The sequence below is a fragment of the Dromaius novaehollandiae genome, chromosome 1, assembly GCF_036370855.1.
Source record: "Dromaius novaehollandiae isolate bDroNov1 chromosome 1, bDroNov1.hap1, whole genome shotgun sequence".
NCBI lineage: Eukaryota > Metazoa > Chordata > Aves > Casuariiformes > Dromaiidae > Dromaius > Dromaius novaehollandiae.
The window spans coordinates 155,537,601-155,555,726 of record NC_088098.1 but is presented as its reverse complement, the minus strand read 5'-3'; the positions used below and the strand labels follow the sequence as shown (position 1 = coordinate 155,555,726).

The window sequence follows — 18,126 nt, the reverse complement described above, 5'->3', positions numbered from 1 at the left end:
TGGTTCAGATAACTTACCCATCAACTGTTCTAACAAATGCTACCAGTTTTTCATCAGAAGTATTTGGCTTCTGCGCCCTGATTTACAGAGTCAAGCCTGAGAGCTTATATGAATTTGGTTAGAGGTCAGATTCATCTTATTATCAGTTTGCTGAGAAGAAGGCAGTCTTGGCATTCTTTTTTCAGTTGTTTCCAACTGGTGAGAGACACCTTTTCTGAGCTCATTTTGGGAGTGTGGAGCCCAAGGAATAAGCTCCCCTCGATCTGTGCTGACTCCACATTTGGACATTTCAGATGGACTTCTGCCTTGCACTCCAAGTACCCCAGGGCACCCTTACTAGTTCCAGTCAAAATTAACTCACCTTCAATGCACTGCTGCAATTAAGTGCAGTAGATGCCAGGAAGAGACAGCAGCAGCCAGAAAACAGCAAGCAGGGGAAGAGATACAGAGCTATACCCAATGAAATACAGAGTATTGCCCATTTCCTTAAGTAAGGCTTGGCTTAAAAGAAAAAAGTTTAAAATGGCAGGCCTACATTAGGTAAGTGTTTGACTCTCATATGTGATGTTCTTGAGCCTTTACTGGGAACCAATGGACCAACTCAGCTAGATTTGTTTTCCAGATTTTGGGATCCATTAATCCCACATCATTTCCTGACATGAACAGGTAGGTATTTCTGACCCAAATGTCCATAAATATTTATATGCTATCCAATGCGTAGAGAATGCATATTGCAATAAAGTTAAAACTATGACTTTTGTCTGCTGGTCTTAATACTTGCAAAACCTCAGCTCTGCTTGTCTTCTGTGTTAACTTTTTGCAGTTTTGCTTCAAAACCTTCAGCCAGAAGGGAAATGATTACAATTATCATCTCCCAGGTAAGCATGAATTATTATAGCCTGATAAGCAAACAGACAAACAAACAAGCAAAAAAGCATATGGAACTGGAGAAGAGAATGATTATGCTACTCAATGGTCAAGAAACAGCAATTCATTAAAAGGTCTAACTCATATCTGAGTTGTCTGTACTGATAAAGTATAATGACTAATGATCAGGAGACATCTTTTGTAATAAATAGAACTACAGCTGTAGTAATTACAGTATATTTCAAACAGCAATATTCAATTTAGGCAGAAAAGAGAAAAAATGGCAGCCAGGATTCCTTATACAATCTATCCTCACGTATTCAGTATCTGCATTTGTGGGGAACGTATGTGGAGGTTTTGGACTTTGTTCTGTTCATATTAAGAATTCAGAACTTTATGCTGATGAGCTGGAATAACCATAATTACTGGAACATTGCAATGCAACTATAAGAGCTGGGGCCGTTCAGCCTGGAGAAGAGAAGGCTCAGGGGAGATCTTATCTGTGTGTATAAATATCTGCTGGGAGGGTGTCAAGAGGATGGGGCAAGACTCTTCTCAGTGGTGCCTAGTGACAAGATGAGAGGCAATGGGCACAAACTGAAACATGGGAAATCCTACTTGAACAGAAGAATACAATTCTTCACTGTGAGGAACACTGAATACTGGAACAGGTTGCCCAGAGAAGTTACGGAGTCAACAACTACACTTGAAAATTGTACGTTCCTAAATTTGTTGTCTAGAAGAAAGTACAGAAAATCTTTTTTCAGTAAATTAGCAGGTCCTTTTATGAACTGATTTCTTATATGTATAATTACTACTCCGTGTCTAGAATGGTGGTTAACTTTTTTGCAAGAACGACTTTCTTTTTGGACTCATTTACGTTCTTTTTAGATGTCCAGCCTCTACCAAGTCATAATTACTAGCTTTGATTCTTACACTACCGAGGAGACTGTTAACTACCTGTCATTGCTGACAGTGGCTCAGCTTCTTCAAGGTAAGAGTGAAACAGGCTATAACTACCAAGGTGTTGCCAATAATTTAGAATAGGTATTCCCAGGCTAGTGCTACCATTATGCAATTCCCTCTCAAGCGGAGCACACAGGTCCAGAAACACTTGCTTGGAGCATTACCTGGATGCTGCAGTACACATAGTAATTTACCTACTTCAGATCTCAGCTTTTCAAGATTTACATCAGAAAGTAGAGCAACTCACACGAACAGAAAATGAGGGGAAGAACTGAGAATGCATACATTTCTTCAGAAGATGAGCAATTGCCTTGTGAAATCTGTCTTAAGAAATGGAATAGGGATGGTTGAAAATGGGCTTAGTGTATGCTATGAAAGATCTGCTCCACCAGGAGTAGTGAGGTGCTTAACTCCTGCAGGAGGGATTGGGAAATAGCTGCCTGTGCTCTTTTGAAAATCCCATTCCTGGTGTTCAGAAACTAAACTGATGACAGCAGCAGGAATAATTTAAAGAGTTAGATGTTAAGGTCCTTAGTCAGAGTCTGTCACTTCCTCTGTTCTGTACAATAGCAAGCACAACATTAGCGCTTAACAAACAACTGTACTAGCAAGTCTGAGCATTTAGAAATCATGAGTCAGTCTCCCCTAAATTAGGGGATTGCCCATGACATTTTAAAAGTAAGAGAGGTAGAACGCGGTTGTTTTGCCTCTCTTGAGTCAGGTTACGTTTGCCAGGCGTTCTCTGCAACCCGCGGCTTCTTTCTAAAACGAAACCCGAGGTTCTCGCATTACCAGGTGATGGCAGGCTCTGGAAAGAGGAAATTGATGAAAGGAAGTCTCGGGTAAACACGAGTACATTTCCCTAACGAGACTCGAGATAAGCTCGCCAGGCGCTGGCAACGCTGCGTTACTACGTTTAAAAAAAAAAAAAGAAAGAAAAGAAAGAAAGAAAAAAAAACAAAAAAGCCAGTATTCAGGCTCCCCGCTGACACGCGCGCGGCTTCAAGGAGCCGTTGGTGCAGCTGCGCGCCTCCCCGCTCAGCGCGCGCCCCGCCCCGCGGCCGCCCTCGCCGCCACGGGGCTCGGGGGAGGGGAGGGGCAGCCACGGCAAGCTTGCCGCGGTTTCTCCTTCAGCGCCCGCAGTTCCCTACCGTATTCGTGACAGGGCAAACGGGGGACACCGGCGCCCGGCCGCCTTCACCAGCTCCCCCGGGCGGAGGGGGGGGAGGCGAGAGGCGGCCCCCGGAGGAGCGGCGAGGCGGGGCGGGCCGCCGGGTGGGCCCCTCAGGGGTGAGCGGAGAGGGGCGGTGTCTCCGCCGCGGACGGTACTGTTGTCTTGACAACTGGGCTTATCGATTAAAACGCTTTTTAAACGACAGTAACGCCTTTCCCTCCCGGTGGCACACACCGAGAAGAGAGGGGGAAAACCATCACCACCCCCGCCTTTATTTATTTATTTTTTTAAAGGAACCCGCACAGTACCACGCCACTTCATTTGAAAGGGACGGAGTTAAAGCAAAGCCCCGGCTCTTCCGAGAGGCACCGCGCGGTCGGCTCCAACGGCGCCGCAGCGGGCCGGAGAAACGCGGGGTCCCCGCCGCCACCGCCGCCGGAGAAGCGGGCTTTCAGCCGCTCCGAGCCATGGCTTCTTCTGCACCGAGCCTGCTCGGCGGAGGGAGGAGGGGAGGGGCCGCCATCGCTAGGAGAGGAGGATGTCGCTGGGCGTACCGCAGTCCCCGTCCCCCCGCGAGGTTGGTCGTGGTTGTGCGCGGCGCGGCCGCCGCAGCCCTCACCGCCCGCCAGAGCTGCCGCGGGGCTCCCCGGCTGGGGGGCCGCGGTTGGGGTGGTTAGGTGTCAGCGCCCTAGCCTCGGAGGGAGGGGGAAGAGGGAGTGTGCGCTCCGAGGGCCCTGGGGAGGAGGGAGGGTCTCATCTCCCCACACCCATCGCAGTGGTGCAGGGAGGACGCTGGTTTCAATGTTACTATATTCTCCCGGGTGGCCGAGTCGGTGTGCGTTATCCCTCTAGGACGGTTCAGCTTTCGGGAAGATTTTGGTGGGGGTCGCGCACGCTAACTCCCGCTCAGGGGTGTTTTTTGGGGGCGACGCGAGGAGGACCTGGAGCACGGGGCAGCCCAGCAGGACAGCCCCCGTGCACAGGGAGCTTGGTAGTGACTGGCCTGTATCAGCCAGCTGTTCATTATTAACAGGCACAGCAGCAGCAATGTGCAACGAACTTTACAAAACAAACAAAGACAGACTCTCTCCGGGCGAGCTGCAGCTCAAGTTAAAGGTGACCTACAAGAGAGAAACGATCGTCTCCGTGCTCTCATTTGCTGCCTCGCTGTCCGTGCAAAAGCTGAAATACGCTTTATACGCTTTGTCTTTTCGTCTTCCCCCCCCCCCAAAAAAAAAAAAAAAAAAAAGACGGGAAGCCCAGGGCAGTGGTAGGTTTATGGCATTCCAGATGCCGGGGAAGTCAAATTGTAATTTACAATGGAAGGCACAATTATGTGATTAGTCTTCAGTTCGAAACTCGGAAGGACGATATTCCCCTCTCCCCTTTTTTTTAGTTTAAAAGCCAATGTTAACGGACGTGGAGGAGAAGGGAAGAGGGAACCCGCTGATTTCTTAAAAATGCACCATTCTCGTGCCTTTTTATTTAAAGGCTTCCCACAGTCTCCGGGTCAATCTGTAGACAAGAACTCGAGCAACACACGGGTAAACAAGACTTCCCTTTTTTAAGTCGACCTCAGAGGCTTTCAGACCTTTCTCTGCCCTAAAGCAGGGAAGGGTGAGAGCCCGGGGGAGTGTGTGGCTGTACACTCCACCTCACGCCGTCCCAGCTTTCGGGGCAGAAGAATTTCCATAATTCAACCCCAGGCATCCCGCAGCTCTTCCCCCCCGCGAGCGCCAGTTATTCGCTTCTCCTCGGGGCATTTCACCCCACACGCGCGGGCTTTCCCCTCCGCCTAACCCTTGCCTCGCCGTGGCCTTTCGCAGTCCAAAGCGCTGTGAAACATGAAGCCGCAGGAAGCCCGCCCGCCCGCCCGCAGGCGAGCGAGGCCAGGGCGCATGCGCCACGCGCCGTGGCTGCTGGGAAATGTAGTTTACTTCCGTGCCAAACGTTAGACTCCATTTTCTCCGAGCGCGCATGCGCCTACTCAGGTCTCTCCTCCTCCTCCTCCTCCGGCACGTTAGTCTCTTCTGCTGGGGCCGGTATCCCAGGCAGCATTGTCACTGCTGCACCCTCCCTCACGCGCGGCCGGGATTGGTCGGGCGAGCAGCGGGGCGGGACACGAGGGCGGAGGCGATTGGCTGTCGCGGCTGTCGCCAGCCGCGGGGATGATGGATGCGGCTGGCTGCTGGCTGCGCCGGGGAGGCGGGGGCAGCGCTTCCCCTCCGCCCCCGGCGCGGCTCCGGGGGAGCCCTGCCTGCAGAGCGGGGTGACGGCGCAGCTACTCTCGTGGCGTCGCATGGCTTCCCCTGACCCCCGCGGCCCCTCCTAGGAGAACGCGCGGAGCTGGCATAAAGCACGGCCTCCGCTGCCGGCTCGCAAAGGGAGGAAAAAAAAAAAAGGCGAGGGACTCCACAAAGTTCGTGCCCTAGTGCCAAAGCACCAAACTTCACCCGCGGGCTCCCAGCCGGGCGGCGGCGGCAGCGGCTCGCCCGTGGCCTCCCGCCGGCCTTTCTCCTCGGCGCCGCGCTCTGACGGGATCGCGCCGCGGCCGCCCCCGCGCCCCCGCGGCGCTGGAGATTTCCTCCGCGCAGCTACGGGCCGCCCATCCCCTCACTGCTCTTGCAGTCCCCGCCGCCTTCCCTCCCCAAACGTGAGTAAGGGGAGGAGGGATAATGAATATGCACACAAGTGCTCGCCCCGCCGCTGTTCCGGGAGGGGGAGGGGAGAGCGTGTGCCTCCGTGTGTGTGTGCGTGTACTGTGCGGTGAGTGTGTGTGTGTATACACAGGGCTGGGAGGGGTGCGCATGCGCCGTGCGTGGCGGGGCTGAATGTTTCCCAAGTGTTTGAAACTGGTATTTGGGTTTTCCACGTTGGATCAAGTGCGGCGTATAGGAGCGAGGCGGCTGCATTAATATCACCGGGGAGCAGCGGCGGCGGCGGTGAGGAGAGCTGGGGAGGAGGACGCGGAGGAGAAGCGGAGCAGAGCGGCGCTGGCGCATGCAGAGGGGCTGCCGCTGCCTCTGACAGACACTTTGCAGAGCACATTTTGTTTCCAGATTGTTTCGGAGGAGCTGGTTTAAGCCCCTCTCCTTTCTCCTCCTCCTCCCCCCCCCTCACACACACACACACACACACACACACACACACACAAATCCCTCTGATTGTTCCTACCACCTCCTTCGTGAATTACCCACAACGACAGCCATTCAATCAGCTGCTGCTGGCTGTAGGGGACTAGCGGAGGGTGTGTGTGTGTGTGTGTCTCTCCCTCTCTATTTCACACAAGAGGAGTCAGATGTAGCTTCTCTCGGTTTTTGGGGGGAGCTACCGAGAGAGGGGGGCAGGGAGTGAGCCGTGCATCGGGGCTGCCGTGTTTGGAGGGAGCAGCACTTGCTCTCACACAGGCAGGGAGAGAGAGGTGTGGGGAAGGATATATTTTTTTTTCTTTGCCGGATGAAAATGTTGAGTCCTGCAAACGGAGACCAGCTTCACCTAGTGAACTATGTGGAGGATTATCTGGACTCCATCGAGTCTATGCCCTTCGATCTGCAGCGAAATGTCTCCTTGATGAGGGAAATTGACGCCAAATATCAAGGTAAGTGCTTTCTCTGTGTGTGTGTATGCGTGTGTGGTATGGGGCTCGGGGGGAGGGTGTCTTTCCCTTTCTTTTCTTCGGAGCTGAACCTCGGCTCCGTTTGCCCCCCTGCACCCCACAGGGAGGGTAGTTTTATTTTTGGGAGGTGAGAGGAGGGAGAAAACCAGGAGAAAGGATCCGAGGAGAGAGAGGGGCTGATCTGCAGCGTTAGCTCTTGTCATGGGGCGGAACAAAAGGTCTCCAGCTTCTCTTATTAAGCAAGGACTCTGCTTTTCTGTGTAAATTGCTGGCCAAGAAGGCGGAGGCAGGGAAGTGGGGTGTGCAGTGCACAAAGGGGGGCTGTTCCTAGCGGTGGGGCTGAGACGGAAGGGTTTGGGGATACAGGAGAAAGTGCTGGGTGGACAGAGAGGGAGAGATTACAGCACAACATTTAGGAATGTACAGTATTCATTATGGCTGTAGTAGGGGAGAGAGGCAGCTAGTGAGGGAGGGAGGAGAGGGGAGTTAGATGAGAGTGGGGGGCAGGGTATGCTTTCTTCGTTCCCTCTTCAGCGGGTTTCGTTTCGCCCTGTAAAATAGCCCTGCTCTGTGGGGCGGGGGGGGGGGGGGGGCGGCTGGGGCTGGTGTGTGTGTGTGTGGTGTGTGTGTGGAAGGGGGGAGATGATACGGCTGGGTTTACGGATGTGCTGCATGGTAAGGTGCCCCCTCTCCGCCGTGCGCTGCCGGCACTCGCACTCAGGGCACGCTGTCCCCTCGCCCCACGGGCGGAGGGGAGGGAAAGGGAGGTTAGTTTGTGCGGGGTTCAGAGCAGCTTTGTCACTTGCTTGCTTGTGTCCGCTTGGGAAGGGGGGGGGGAGGGGAAGGGAGGGCTTTATTCGGTGCTGCTGGCAGCGGTGACATTCGGGGTGCCGGACAGAGAGGACCCCGTTACTTAAGCGTGTGCACTGCCCCTCGCCCCCATGCATGTGGCTTCAGGGGCGGCGGGGAGCGAGCCCTGCGGTTCGCGTAGCTGCTCCTCGGGCAGCCCGCCAGGGAGCCTGATGGCCCCTGGGGGAAACGGCGGGGGGAAACTTCCCCGTGCCGCTCACGCCGCCGCGGGGGGCACGGGGCTGCTCGGCAGAAGGCGGGGAGAAGGGGATTTAAGGGCAGGGCGGGCAAGCGTCTTTCTCGCACGTTCCGAGCACGCGCCACTACGACCAACGGGCGCCTCCGCGCTTTGCTAAAGATTCGGCTTCGTTGCGTCTTTTATAAACACCCACCATTAGCATATTGCGGCTCGCCCCGCCCCCGGCACCCCTCATAGGGGAGAAGCCTCCTCACTGAGCGGCCAGGGCCCGCCTCCTTTCACTGATTGGCCCTCTGGCCGGACAAGTCCTCCTTATGCTCCGCCCCCTCGTGACGTTTCGAGAAGCAACTTTTCTGTGGGGTTGATTTGAATATCTCGACCTGCCCCGGCCTCTCGGTTCCGATTGGCTGAGGCAGCAGCAGCGGGCAGGCCAACCTTAGGCCTTCTGAGTGTGACTGACGTGTTTTCGGGATGCGAGAGCCGCTTTCCCCACCTTCTCCTGCTTCTGATTGGGGCGATAGTATTGGGGGCGGAGCTCCCGCTAGCTCTGCCCATTCTGATTGGCCTTTTTTTATTATTATTATTGCTCTTCTGGTTCTTTCTGGTCCTGATTGGCAACACCAGGCCAGCAGGGGCGGGCTTTCCCCACTGCCGGCTCTCATTGGCCCAATGGGTGAGTGGGCGGGCTGTAGTCCGCGTCCGCCCCGTCTCAGCCGCGTCCCGCTGTCCCGCTCCTCCTCCGCTTCCTCTTGGTTTGTCTGCTACACTGAGAGCCGGGGGTAGCCCCGCCGGTTTCCTGCCGGAGAACAATGGCTGAGACGTCACATCCGGGGCGTTGCCGCTGCGCTGGTTGCTAGGATCAGGCAGGCCTCCTGGCGAGGCGGAATGAGGCCACTTCCTGGTTGGCCGCCGGGCGCGTGTGGGCTGCGTTACGTTAGGACCGTTAGTACCCGCCGCCGCCCCGCGCGCTAGTGGCGGCGCCCTGCAGTGGCCCTCGAGGCTGGCGTTTCTGGTGGCTTTTGGATCCCGGCGTCGTTACGCCGGTGTCCGCTGCGCTGTTGGCAGCGGGCGGCTTCGTAGGCGGGGTTGGCCGCTCCTCAGGCCGTCTCCCGCACGGCGTTGCCCCGGTAGAGGAGGTCTCCGAAGGGAGGCGGACTTCCTGGGTGGCTTCCGCCCCTCCTGGCCACAGAGGGGCTTCCCGCCCTCGCCGTCCGGCCCCGATCTGCCCCGTGCTGCCTGCCTTCGCTGTGATGCCTGCCTTCGCTGTGCTGCTGTGAGAGCTGGGGCGGGGGCGTTTCTCAGGTGCGCCATGCAGCCATTACGGCAGTCTCAGCCAGCGCTTGGGCTGTGGAAGTGTTCTGGACTAAAGCTTTTAAAAATTACGGCACTTTTTTGTCATTTTTGTGGCGTTTGTGATGTTGGGGAGTGTGCATTCACAGCTGGTTAACAGTTGCATATCGTGTAAGTCGCACAAGACTGAGCTGTGTTTCAAAAAGCTGGCAGAAAGCTTTTTTTTCCTGAAATTTCTACAAACATCCTAGTTGGGCAAGCAAGTTTTGCTGAGCATGCTGAGATGAGGAATGGTGGTGCAATCCTCCTGCAGTCTTGAGTAAACACAGCTGTCCAACTGTTTCTTTTACCATGCTTTCGATTCTATCAAAGGACTTTCTGATACTAAGCGACCCTTTCTGTTTGGGTATGCTTGTAAAAAGGCACATCTTGCTTGGTGTCTTACATGACTGAACATGTGTCTCAGGCAGCACTCAGTGCTTTGCAAAATTCAAAACCGTTGGAATTGAACATTTCTCCTGCAGCAGCTCTAGGAGGTGGAATACCACTCTAGTTTTGGTGTGTACATGTGACACTAGAAGTTTTCTTAATGCCTGACTTAAGTCATTGTGTACCAAAATAATTTGGGAGTATCTAGAGAGCAAGTATTTGTTATGAAAGATGCCTATGTATTAGATTCAAATGGGCTGAACTCCTGATGACATTGGTCGAGTGACAGAACTTGGAACATAAAACTTCTGAATTTTGGCTATTGAGAATAAATGATGCTTAATCTTCCTGAATGCCTAATCTTCTTTAAGTTTTTTTTCTTTTTTGATAATTAGCAAAAAAGGCATTTGTTTAAATTTTTAAATATTTTTAAATATTTAAATATAAACATTTTAAAATATTTATGTTGGCCAGAGAGGTTATAACACAGTACACGTTTAACTCTTGTGAGATGCATACACTGCAGCTCTAGTAACTAAAGTAAAACTTGAGCAAACTTTGCATGTCTTCACAAGAAATTTGGAATCTGTGTGTTCTAAAAAAAAATACTTAGGCGAGACAAAACCTAAATCACAGGGTCTTTGTTACTATTAGTTGCATATATTAACTGCTATTAGCATGTTCTTTTATTTAGAAAAAATCTGAGAAAGTAAATGTTCATATTTGTGAATTTCAGAGACAGTTTTGGTATCACATTTGCATGTCTATGAGATTCTGATTTTTATTAGGTGACCTGAGGTTAGTTTTACATCAACATCTTTTGCTCATCTAAGGTAGAATATTATAAGCTGCAAGAAAAGAGAAAAATCAGAGAACAAGGTGCAGATTATTTATAAAAGATAACATTCTCCTTTGTGAGGACTTAATATGTTTATGCTGAAGTTAGTGTATCTTGTTTGAGTTGATCTAAGTATCATAGTGAAACTCAAAACCATCTGCTTAAAAATAGGTTTCTAGAGCTATTCTTGAAACTTTAAACCCTTTTTTGCAAAGTTCTTTCTTATAAACTGTTGAAATAGTTGGTAAGGTGCAGTTCAGGATCTAACTCATTTTCAATGTCAGTGTTTTAAATCAGAAGTTCTAACTACTCCAGTGGCTCTATAGCATCTTCATGTTATTTTCTAGCTTTTTAAGCATATTTGTTTCCTCACAGTAAATATTCAATGGAAATTTATTTCTTTGTTTAAAATAGTAAATAGCAGGTACTTTACAGAATATTTAGGGAAGAAATCAGATGGGCAGTTTAGATAATGTAATCCTAATTTGGCAGTCCTAAGAATTTGAGTGGTCTCACATGTGTAGAAAAAGGAAACTTGGCTGTATCAGACAAAAGTTAACAGAATTCTTTTGCATCAGCTGTCAAGTATGATATCGATCATTAAGTAACTCATCTAATTTCTGCACTGGTTTGTGCTTTCTTTCCCTTTCTCTCTCTCCTACTGTCTTTTTCCCAGTCTTAACCATTCACTAAAAGTGTTAATGTTGTTATATAGAAAATGCCCAGGAAACCAACCAGTTAATTTCCCCCTTTAATTTTAGAATTAATATTGGAACTTTAGATGACATACTTTTCTGGGTTTTGTAATTACTGATAAATTTAAAGGAAAGATTTTTCAACATTCTGGGTGTTTACCAGTCAGTCTGCAGGTTCTCATTTGTGACAAGCTGTTTCATAAACACTGCTTCTCTTGCTTACATATAAATACACAGATTTTAAACGTTTAAAATGAAATTTATTTTCTAAATCTAAACTGATAGCATTTGCATTCTGTTCCTGAGAAGAAAAGTAATCCCCTGGAGTCATGAGCCACTTGTCAGATTTCAGCTTCAGGGAATCTGCCTTTGATCAGCTTGGTGCATTACAAAAAGGTATTGCTGCATAACAAAAAGGTGTTGCTGCATAAAGATGGAAAAACACGGGAAGGCTTTGTTTCACCATTCTCTCTATCCAAAATATTTATAGTTTTTATTTCTCCTTTGCAGAGATCCTAAAGGACCTGGATGATTATTATGAAAAATTTAAACGAGAGACAGATGCCGTGCAGAAGAGAAGGATGTTGCACTGCATACAGAGAGCGTTAATTCGGAGTCAGGAGCTGGGAGACGAGAAGATCCAAATAGTCAGTCAGATGGTGGAGCTTGTTGAGAACAGAACTAGGCAAGTGGACAGTCATGTGGAACAGTTTGAAACTTGTCAAGAGACTAATGATACCACTGGAAACAGCGGGAAAGCCAGCCAAGATAAATCAAAGACTGAGACAATTGCTCAGGCTGAAAAGCCCAACAATAAGAGATCAAGGCGGCAAAGAAATAATGAAAATCGAGAAAACGCTTCAAATAATCATGATCATGATGACATCACCTCAGGAACTCCAAAGGAGAAGAAAGCAAAAACATCCAAGAAGAAGAAACGATCCAAGGCTAAAGCAGAGAGGGAAGCTTCTCCCCCAGATCTTCCTATTGATCCTAATGAGCCAACATACTGCTTATGCAACCAAGTCTCCTATGGAGAAATGATAGGATGCGATAATGATGAGTGCCCCATTGAGTGGTTTCACTTTTCGTGTGTGGGACTCAATCATAAACCAAAGGGCAAATGGTACTGCCCCAAATGTAGAGGAGAAAATGAGAAAACTATGGACAAGGCATTGGAGAAGTCTAAAAAAGAAAGGGCCTACAACAGGTAGTTTTTAGACTTTTCGTAGTGAAGAAAAATAAAACCACCAAACCAGTGTATTTATTGTCAGTGTCACCTTTGTTGAGGTGAAAGGATTGTAAAATGTATATTTTTAAAGGGGGTTTAAAACTGAACCATTCCTGTTATAGGGACGGCAATAAGAGCAATTTTGTTTTTCATTTGGTAAGCTGTAAAAAGAATGTGGTCTGTGGACCAGTGTATTCCAAAAGTAATAAGAGTTTAAGTTGAATATTCAGGTGGGTCTTAAAAGACAATTTAATATTTTTTTTTTTTTTGGTGCTGGTAGCACTCAACCCATTAAAATTTTGATGACAAATATTTCTGAAATGTAATTTCTTTTTCTTTAGTGGAAAATTTTATTTACCTCTTGAGCAAAATTGTCAAATAGTTGAGCCATCTGGCTGTATTTGAATAAAGCTACAGTACGTTACAAATATAACTTCCTTCGATGATAACCACTGCAAGATCAAACAAAAGAAAGGTAAAATTTGGTTCCTGCTACAAAGTGTGTCAGTATAACAGTTCAATAGCAAATGTTTAAATAGGCTTAGAAGGGTATTTTTTTTTAAAAAAAAAAAAAAAAAAAAAAGGTAAATGGTTAAATTTTACACAACAAATATTTTATATGCTGGCCAAGTACCACAAGGGCCATTTTAAGATGACTGAATATGTTTTATATTTAACCAGGAAGTGGTTTAGTAATGAAACTTAACATAAATCAAGCTTTGTACTGTCACAGATAGTAGTGTAGCAATCCTTAATTTGTATAAGTTGTATAAATGTACATTTTTAAGTGGAGTTGCACTTACTGTATTATACTGGGAAATGCAGCCAAATGCCATTGTGTAACCAATGTGCATTTCCTGCTGTATGTATGAAAATTGTACAGCTGTGATATCAAGAAATAAATGAAACAACTTTGACAGTTTGCTCATTTAGCAATCATGTTTAATGATCATTTGTATAGTTTAAAAAAAAAAAGAAGAAAAAAGAAAGAAAAGGAAAGTCTTTTTAACCTTAGCAGCTCCAGCAAGCTGCTGCTAAGAAGCGTGAAACTGTTGTAGTGGTAACCAAATTATAGTTCTGATAATGAATCTTCACGGACTATATGATCAGCAAATATGTAAGAGAATCAAAATAGCATTTAACCTTCCATTCAACTCTGCTCTTTTTGTGCTTGCAGTCACTCCCAAACCTGGCCATTTATCTAAAAATCAATAGTATAGAAGTGGTCTTGTTCAGTTGTTTTTGTGCTTTTACAGTATAGGTATAAATTATTCCATATTTGTTATCAGCAGAAAGTGCTTTTGCATTACAGTATTTTTAAAGTATTATTGCCACCATTCCAGGGTAGGCATTTTTATCTTTTGTGGCCACTATATATAAAAATATTTTAGTTGTAATAAAAGTGCTATGCTTTGTACTGGTTATCCAGATCCTATTTCACATAACTTCATAGTGACACTTGGTTAGATTCTTTCCTTCACCTGCATAGCTGGAGGGGTTGACATTCTGGCTGAGTAGATTTTGGCTCTTCTATTTCTCTTGCAGAAGTCAGTCTATGGGCTTTGACTGTAAGTGAGGAGGGAATGGGACCATACAAATAGATTGTGAAAACCGGTGGATCAGAAAAGAGTGTTGTGAGAATGAGGTTGGGGTTGGGGATTTTTTGGAAAACAATGTTCTCTTAAAATTCATAATTGCATTGTTTTGCTTCTTGGACAGTGAAAACTGAAGTGATGCTGCTTTTTCTTTCCAGTGTATTTCAGCTGGTCTTTCTGTTGGAAATAGGGGCAACAAGGTTTTGGAGCCAGTTAAACACTAGCCAGTTGAAGGTGCTAAATATTCTCTAAAGAGGTACTGAAAAGCAAGCCACAAGATGCACCAATTTGCATGGATATCCCCTGCCAAGCATATATATATATATATATATAACTATACACACACACACACACCACACTATGTATATGTGTATATATAGTGACAAATAAAAATTATATTTTACCTCTAAATAGGCACACTAAGTGTGTATGCATACATATTTGTGTTTTCAGTCACTGCAGACTGTCAAATTACACTGAGTTATCTTTGCCTTAGGTAAACATCCCCTCAGAATCAAGTCTCCTGCTCCCGAGGTGGTTTAGGGTTGATACATATTTTCTGTAGTTTCTTACTTTTCTCTTTTTCTCTTTCCCCTAACTTCTCTTTTTCTGTTCTTCCTACACACTTACCAGTCTTTCCTGCTCCTCTCTCCATTTACTGCTGTTATGGCTAATTCCAAGGTTTGTAGTCTCTTCCACCTTAACCATTCCCTTGTCCTCCCACCAGCCTAGAGTGAGAACACAGACACTTAGTAAGACTGTACTACTGAAACCTCAGTGCAATTTTATACAGGAGGTTGTGCAGACATGGTTTTGAACCATGCTTTTCTCACTTAATGTCTGTATTGGTTCTTTGAGGCTTTCTAAATGTGAACAGCCAGAGGGAAAAAAGGTGTGAAAGAATATGGTAAGAAAATTCAGCTGAAGATAGATCAGTAGAACAGCATTTACATTGCCCTTAAATGAATATACTTTTAGCTCTTGATGGCTTGCTGTGGCCTCCCATATTTCAGTTTTTCACAAAAGGCAGATGCTGATCTGCTAAGTGGCCTGAAATGGCATCCTGTTCCACATTTTTGCATGATCTAGGTTATCTTCCCAACTCTCCATGTATAGGCTGCAACTTTGTTTTGCTTCTTGCCTCTCTTAATTGGTTGGACCTGCATTGTACCATTTGACAGGTCTACTTTCAGTTTGTGAGCACAATTACTTACTTTACTTAGATTCGAGGTACTGTGGTATTAAGCTCTTTGTTGGTGGAAGTAAGGCCATCTCATGTTATACTGACACACTGCTGAATGCTTCATATTATGAAAACTTTGTTCCCACTTTGGTATACTGTTTAAAAAGCTGTTTTTACAAATGTATTAATCTTCCTTTTTGGTTATTTTGAGTGAATTTAATGGTCATGAGACACTGTCATTCTTTGAGCAAATTTTCTTTATTTCTGCTCATGATAGATGCAGCTAATTTAGAAGTGTCCTTGTATTGCCTGGCATGGTGACCATACTGACTTGAGACCATCTTCAGTTTTGAGAGAACATCTGAGTCTCTTGGTGACCATTTACCACTGACACTGCTGACAAAATGCAGAGAGATGGATGCTCTGTCTTCTAGGAACTGAGCAAGGCTTCTGACTTGTTTCCCACAGGCTAATGAACAGCTATCATAACATAAAAATAATATGTAAAAAACAGCAGATGTTCAGTGGGGAGGAAGTCTCAGCGGTATGAATCACAAGCTTCTTAAACTTTTCACTGAGAATATTCAGGCAGCTGTTACCACTGCTAATCTGTGATAGATGTAACAGCAAAGTCTATATTATGCTGCTGAACCCTTGACCTAATGATAAAATCCCTGTGATCAGTGAAAAACAGTGTTTCAACACTTATGTCAAGGGAGCTGTCAGCAAGCCTTACACCTGAGTGGTCCCCATCCACAGATGACAGAGTTGTTCTGCAGCAGGGCGGCTGGCAGTGATAGCTGGTGTTGAAGATACAAGTCAGAAGGTAAAAGAAGACAGTGAGGGAGCCCTTTATGTGTCACTTCAGATGTAAATGCAAAATGTTCCTAGAGGGACAGATAGACAGAACCACCATGAGACTGAAACTGCAGAGCAAAGCATCAGTTTCAACCATTGTATCACCTGAAAGCTTCCATATTAAACAGAACTACTATCCGTTAAGGAGCAGCAACCCTGGGCATGTGCATCATTAGGTTTAAGTAGGTTTCTTACTAATCAAGTGCAGTTGCTGATTAAATGTGTCCTAACTTCATGGAGCAGGCAGAAATACAATTGAATTGGACTGCTCCACTGGTTTCATTTTTTTGGAAGAATATTTTTAGGTAACCTTTCAAAATTGTAATAAAAATATTGTAAACAGTATTTTACAAAATATAATGCAAAAAAGTTCTCAGTAATAGAAATGCCTAAAACCAAATTTGATTATCACTGGAATGCATTCTGTTGCTTTAATTAAAGTTATCATTGTCCTCATAGCCGATTTGATCTGTCTACATAAAATAACCCCTGCCACAGTCCAAAAGAGCTAATTTCTCACTTTTGAATATCAAAAGTAGTACAAGCATTCAATGTAATATTGAAAAATACACACAGCTGCTTATTTTCCCAGATATTACTGAAGTCTGTATCTAACAAGTATTAGGAATGACTCAATAAGGAAGAGCACAGGATAGCAACGAAGTAAACAAAGTATGTATCTGAAATGCTGAGAAATAGTATTAGTTTTTTGTCCATGAGTTCAGAATGGCTAGATTACTTTTCCCAGTAAAATATTTATTGTTGCTGGTAACAACAAAAAAGCTAGCATACCTCTACACTGCTGTTAGAACAGAAGCCACATTAATGACCAAGTTAAGAAAACAGGGTAGATGACTTTCCTCAATTTCAGGCTTCTATTTGTCAGTGCATGAAGCTTGATTATTGGGGTTAATTTGTCTCTCAATCCATGACCACGCTCACATTATAAACAGCTTTGCCAATGGCAGTTGCCATTTCTCACCTCTGGCATGTGTTACATGCCCCTCTGCAGGACCTTACTACTCTTGCAGCTCTGCTGGAGGAAGATTAAAGGTAGGTGATACCAAATTTTTTAAAACAGGTGCCTATGTTTAAATTTCCAAGTCTTAGTTTAGAAATATAAGTAGATGTTGTGGCCTAACATTCCCGAAAAGGACTGCTGGCTTCAGTGCCTTATCAGAAATATCTTGCTAGTTCAGCTAGCCATTTTTAAAGACTTCATACAATATCTATTCAATATAAGATGATGAAGTCTCAGATGCTACAGTAGTGAAGACCATAGAAGTAATTCCAATCAGATAGATGGATACTTTGTACAAGTCAAAATTCCTTCCGGTATTGGGGTTTGATCTGCTGAACATCTAACTTCCATCCAAACTTCAAGTAGCTATTGAAGCAGTGAGCAAAAATGTATCTGAAATGGTAGGATTCCTTGCAATACAGTTATTTTAGTTGCTATGTGATTGTGCTGTAGGCAGTGTTTGCCTGTGCATTGAATCTATCAAAAAAGTTTCAAAGCAATTCCTCAAACTGCTTATCAAATGTGGTCCTATAAATATTGGTGGTAGTAGTGATGTTTAAGCTGGCATATTACTCTTATTTTCCATAGTTTAGTTTACTAATTCAGCCTTTCTATATAGCCATCAGACAGTATGGAGGCTTGAAGGGAATCTGCAGGAGTGGTAGAAGATCTAGATAGCAGTTGACTTTATGCTGATGATAGGTCAGCTTTCCATGTCGACGCTGGCCAAACTAGGCGTGAAGTACTGTTTCTGATTCATACCTTGGGAAAATGAGCAGCATACAAGGAAAACTGAATGTTATCTTGCATTTGGCTTGCTGAACAGTCAAGTAAGCCCCTAAGAGGTTAACATATCTAGGGCTGCTAACCCAGCATCTGTAAAAAATATGTGTATACTTAAAATAAACTTGGATCTTTCAGTGAATCTTGTAAAACTTGATGAAGACAGATGGAGTCATCTCTTATACTCTCACTTTGTGGAAGAATTAATGCAATTTAAATGACTCTTGTCCCCTTGGTGCAATACATCTTGAACACCCTCATCATACAATATACTTAACTAGTCTGAATTTTTAAAAAACAAATCAAGTTTGCAAAAAAAAAAAAAAAAAAGCAGTGATAAGGATGAGAAACCCAAGTGAATTGTGCATAAATGATTTACTTGCATTCAGAAAGGAATATTTCGCTGTGTTAATTATAAGATATATATCAGGGGACTTTTCTTTTTGCCAGTCTCTCTCCTTGAGATTTGCATGGTCTCATCTGAAAGAAAATGCTCCATTCTGATAATAGCTTCTTCAGTCTTATAACATTC

The 18,126-nt window shown here is 45.8% G+C and overlaps 2 protein-coding genes and 1 long non-coding RNA gene across 5 annotated transcripts in view; 2 read left to right on the top strand and 1 right to left on the bottom strand.

The window, feature by feature from the left end:
- The window catches only part of CARS2 (cysteinyl-tRNA synthetase 2, mitochondrial), a 50,185-nt gene extending 46,996 nt beyond the window's left edge, over nucleotides 1-3,189 (bottom strand). Inside the window, exon 1 of the mRNA XM_064503977.1 lies at nucleotides 2,985-3,189. The gene's annotated coding sequence lies outside the window, so the exon portion shown is untranslated. The remainder of the gene's footprint in view (nucleotides 1-2,984) is intronic.
- On the top strand, nucleotides 821-4,862 carry LOC135326149 (uncharacterized). Its single transcript, XR_010386781.1, has 3 exons — nucleotides 821-878; nucleotides 1,759-1,861; nucleotides 3,301-4,862. It is a non-coding gene; the product is annotated as an uncharacterized LOC135326149 (long non-coding RNA).
- A 760-nt stretch (nucleotides 4,863-5,622) lies between these two features.
- Nucleotides 5,623-13,071, top strand: ING1 (inhibitor of growth family member 1). 3 transcript variants are annotated; one of them, XM_026102472.2, is made up of 2 exons: nucleotides 5,623-6,605; nucleotides 11,434-13,071. In XM_026102472.2, the coding sequence occupies exons 1-2, from the start codon at nucleotides 6,464-6,466 to the stop codon at nucleotides 12,135-12,137; spliced, it is 846 nt and encodes a 281-aa protein (XP_025958257.1). In that variant the 5' UTR covers nucleotides 5,623-6,463; the 3' UTR covers nucleotides 12,138-13,071. The 3 variants fall into 3 exon arrangements, with proteins under 3 accessions (XP_025958257.1, XP_025958258.1, XP_025958259.2); XM_026102473.2 differs by lacking the exon at nucleotides 5,623-6,605 and adding an exon at nucleotides 9,166-9,497; XM_026102474.2 differs by lacking the exon at nucleotides 5,623-6,605 and adding an exon at nucleotides 10,295-11,319.
- Nucleotides 13,072-18,126: the final 5,055 nt, after the last annotated feature.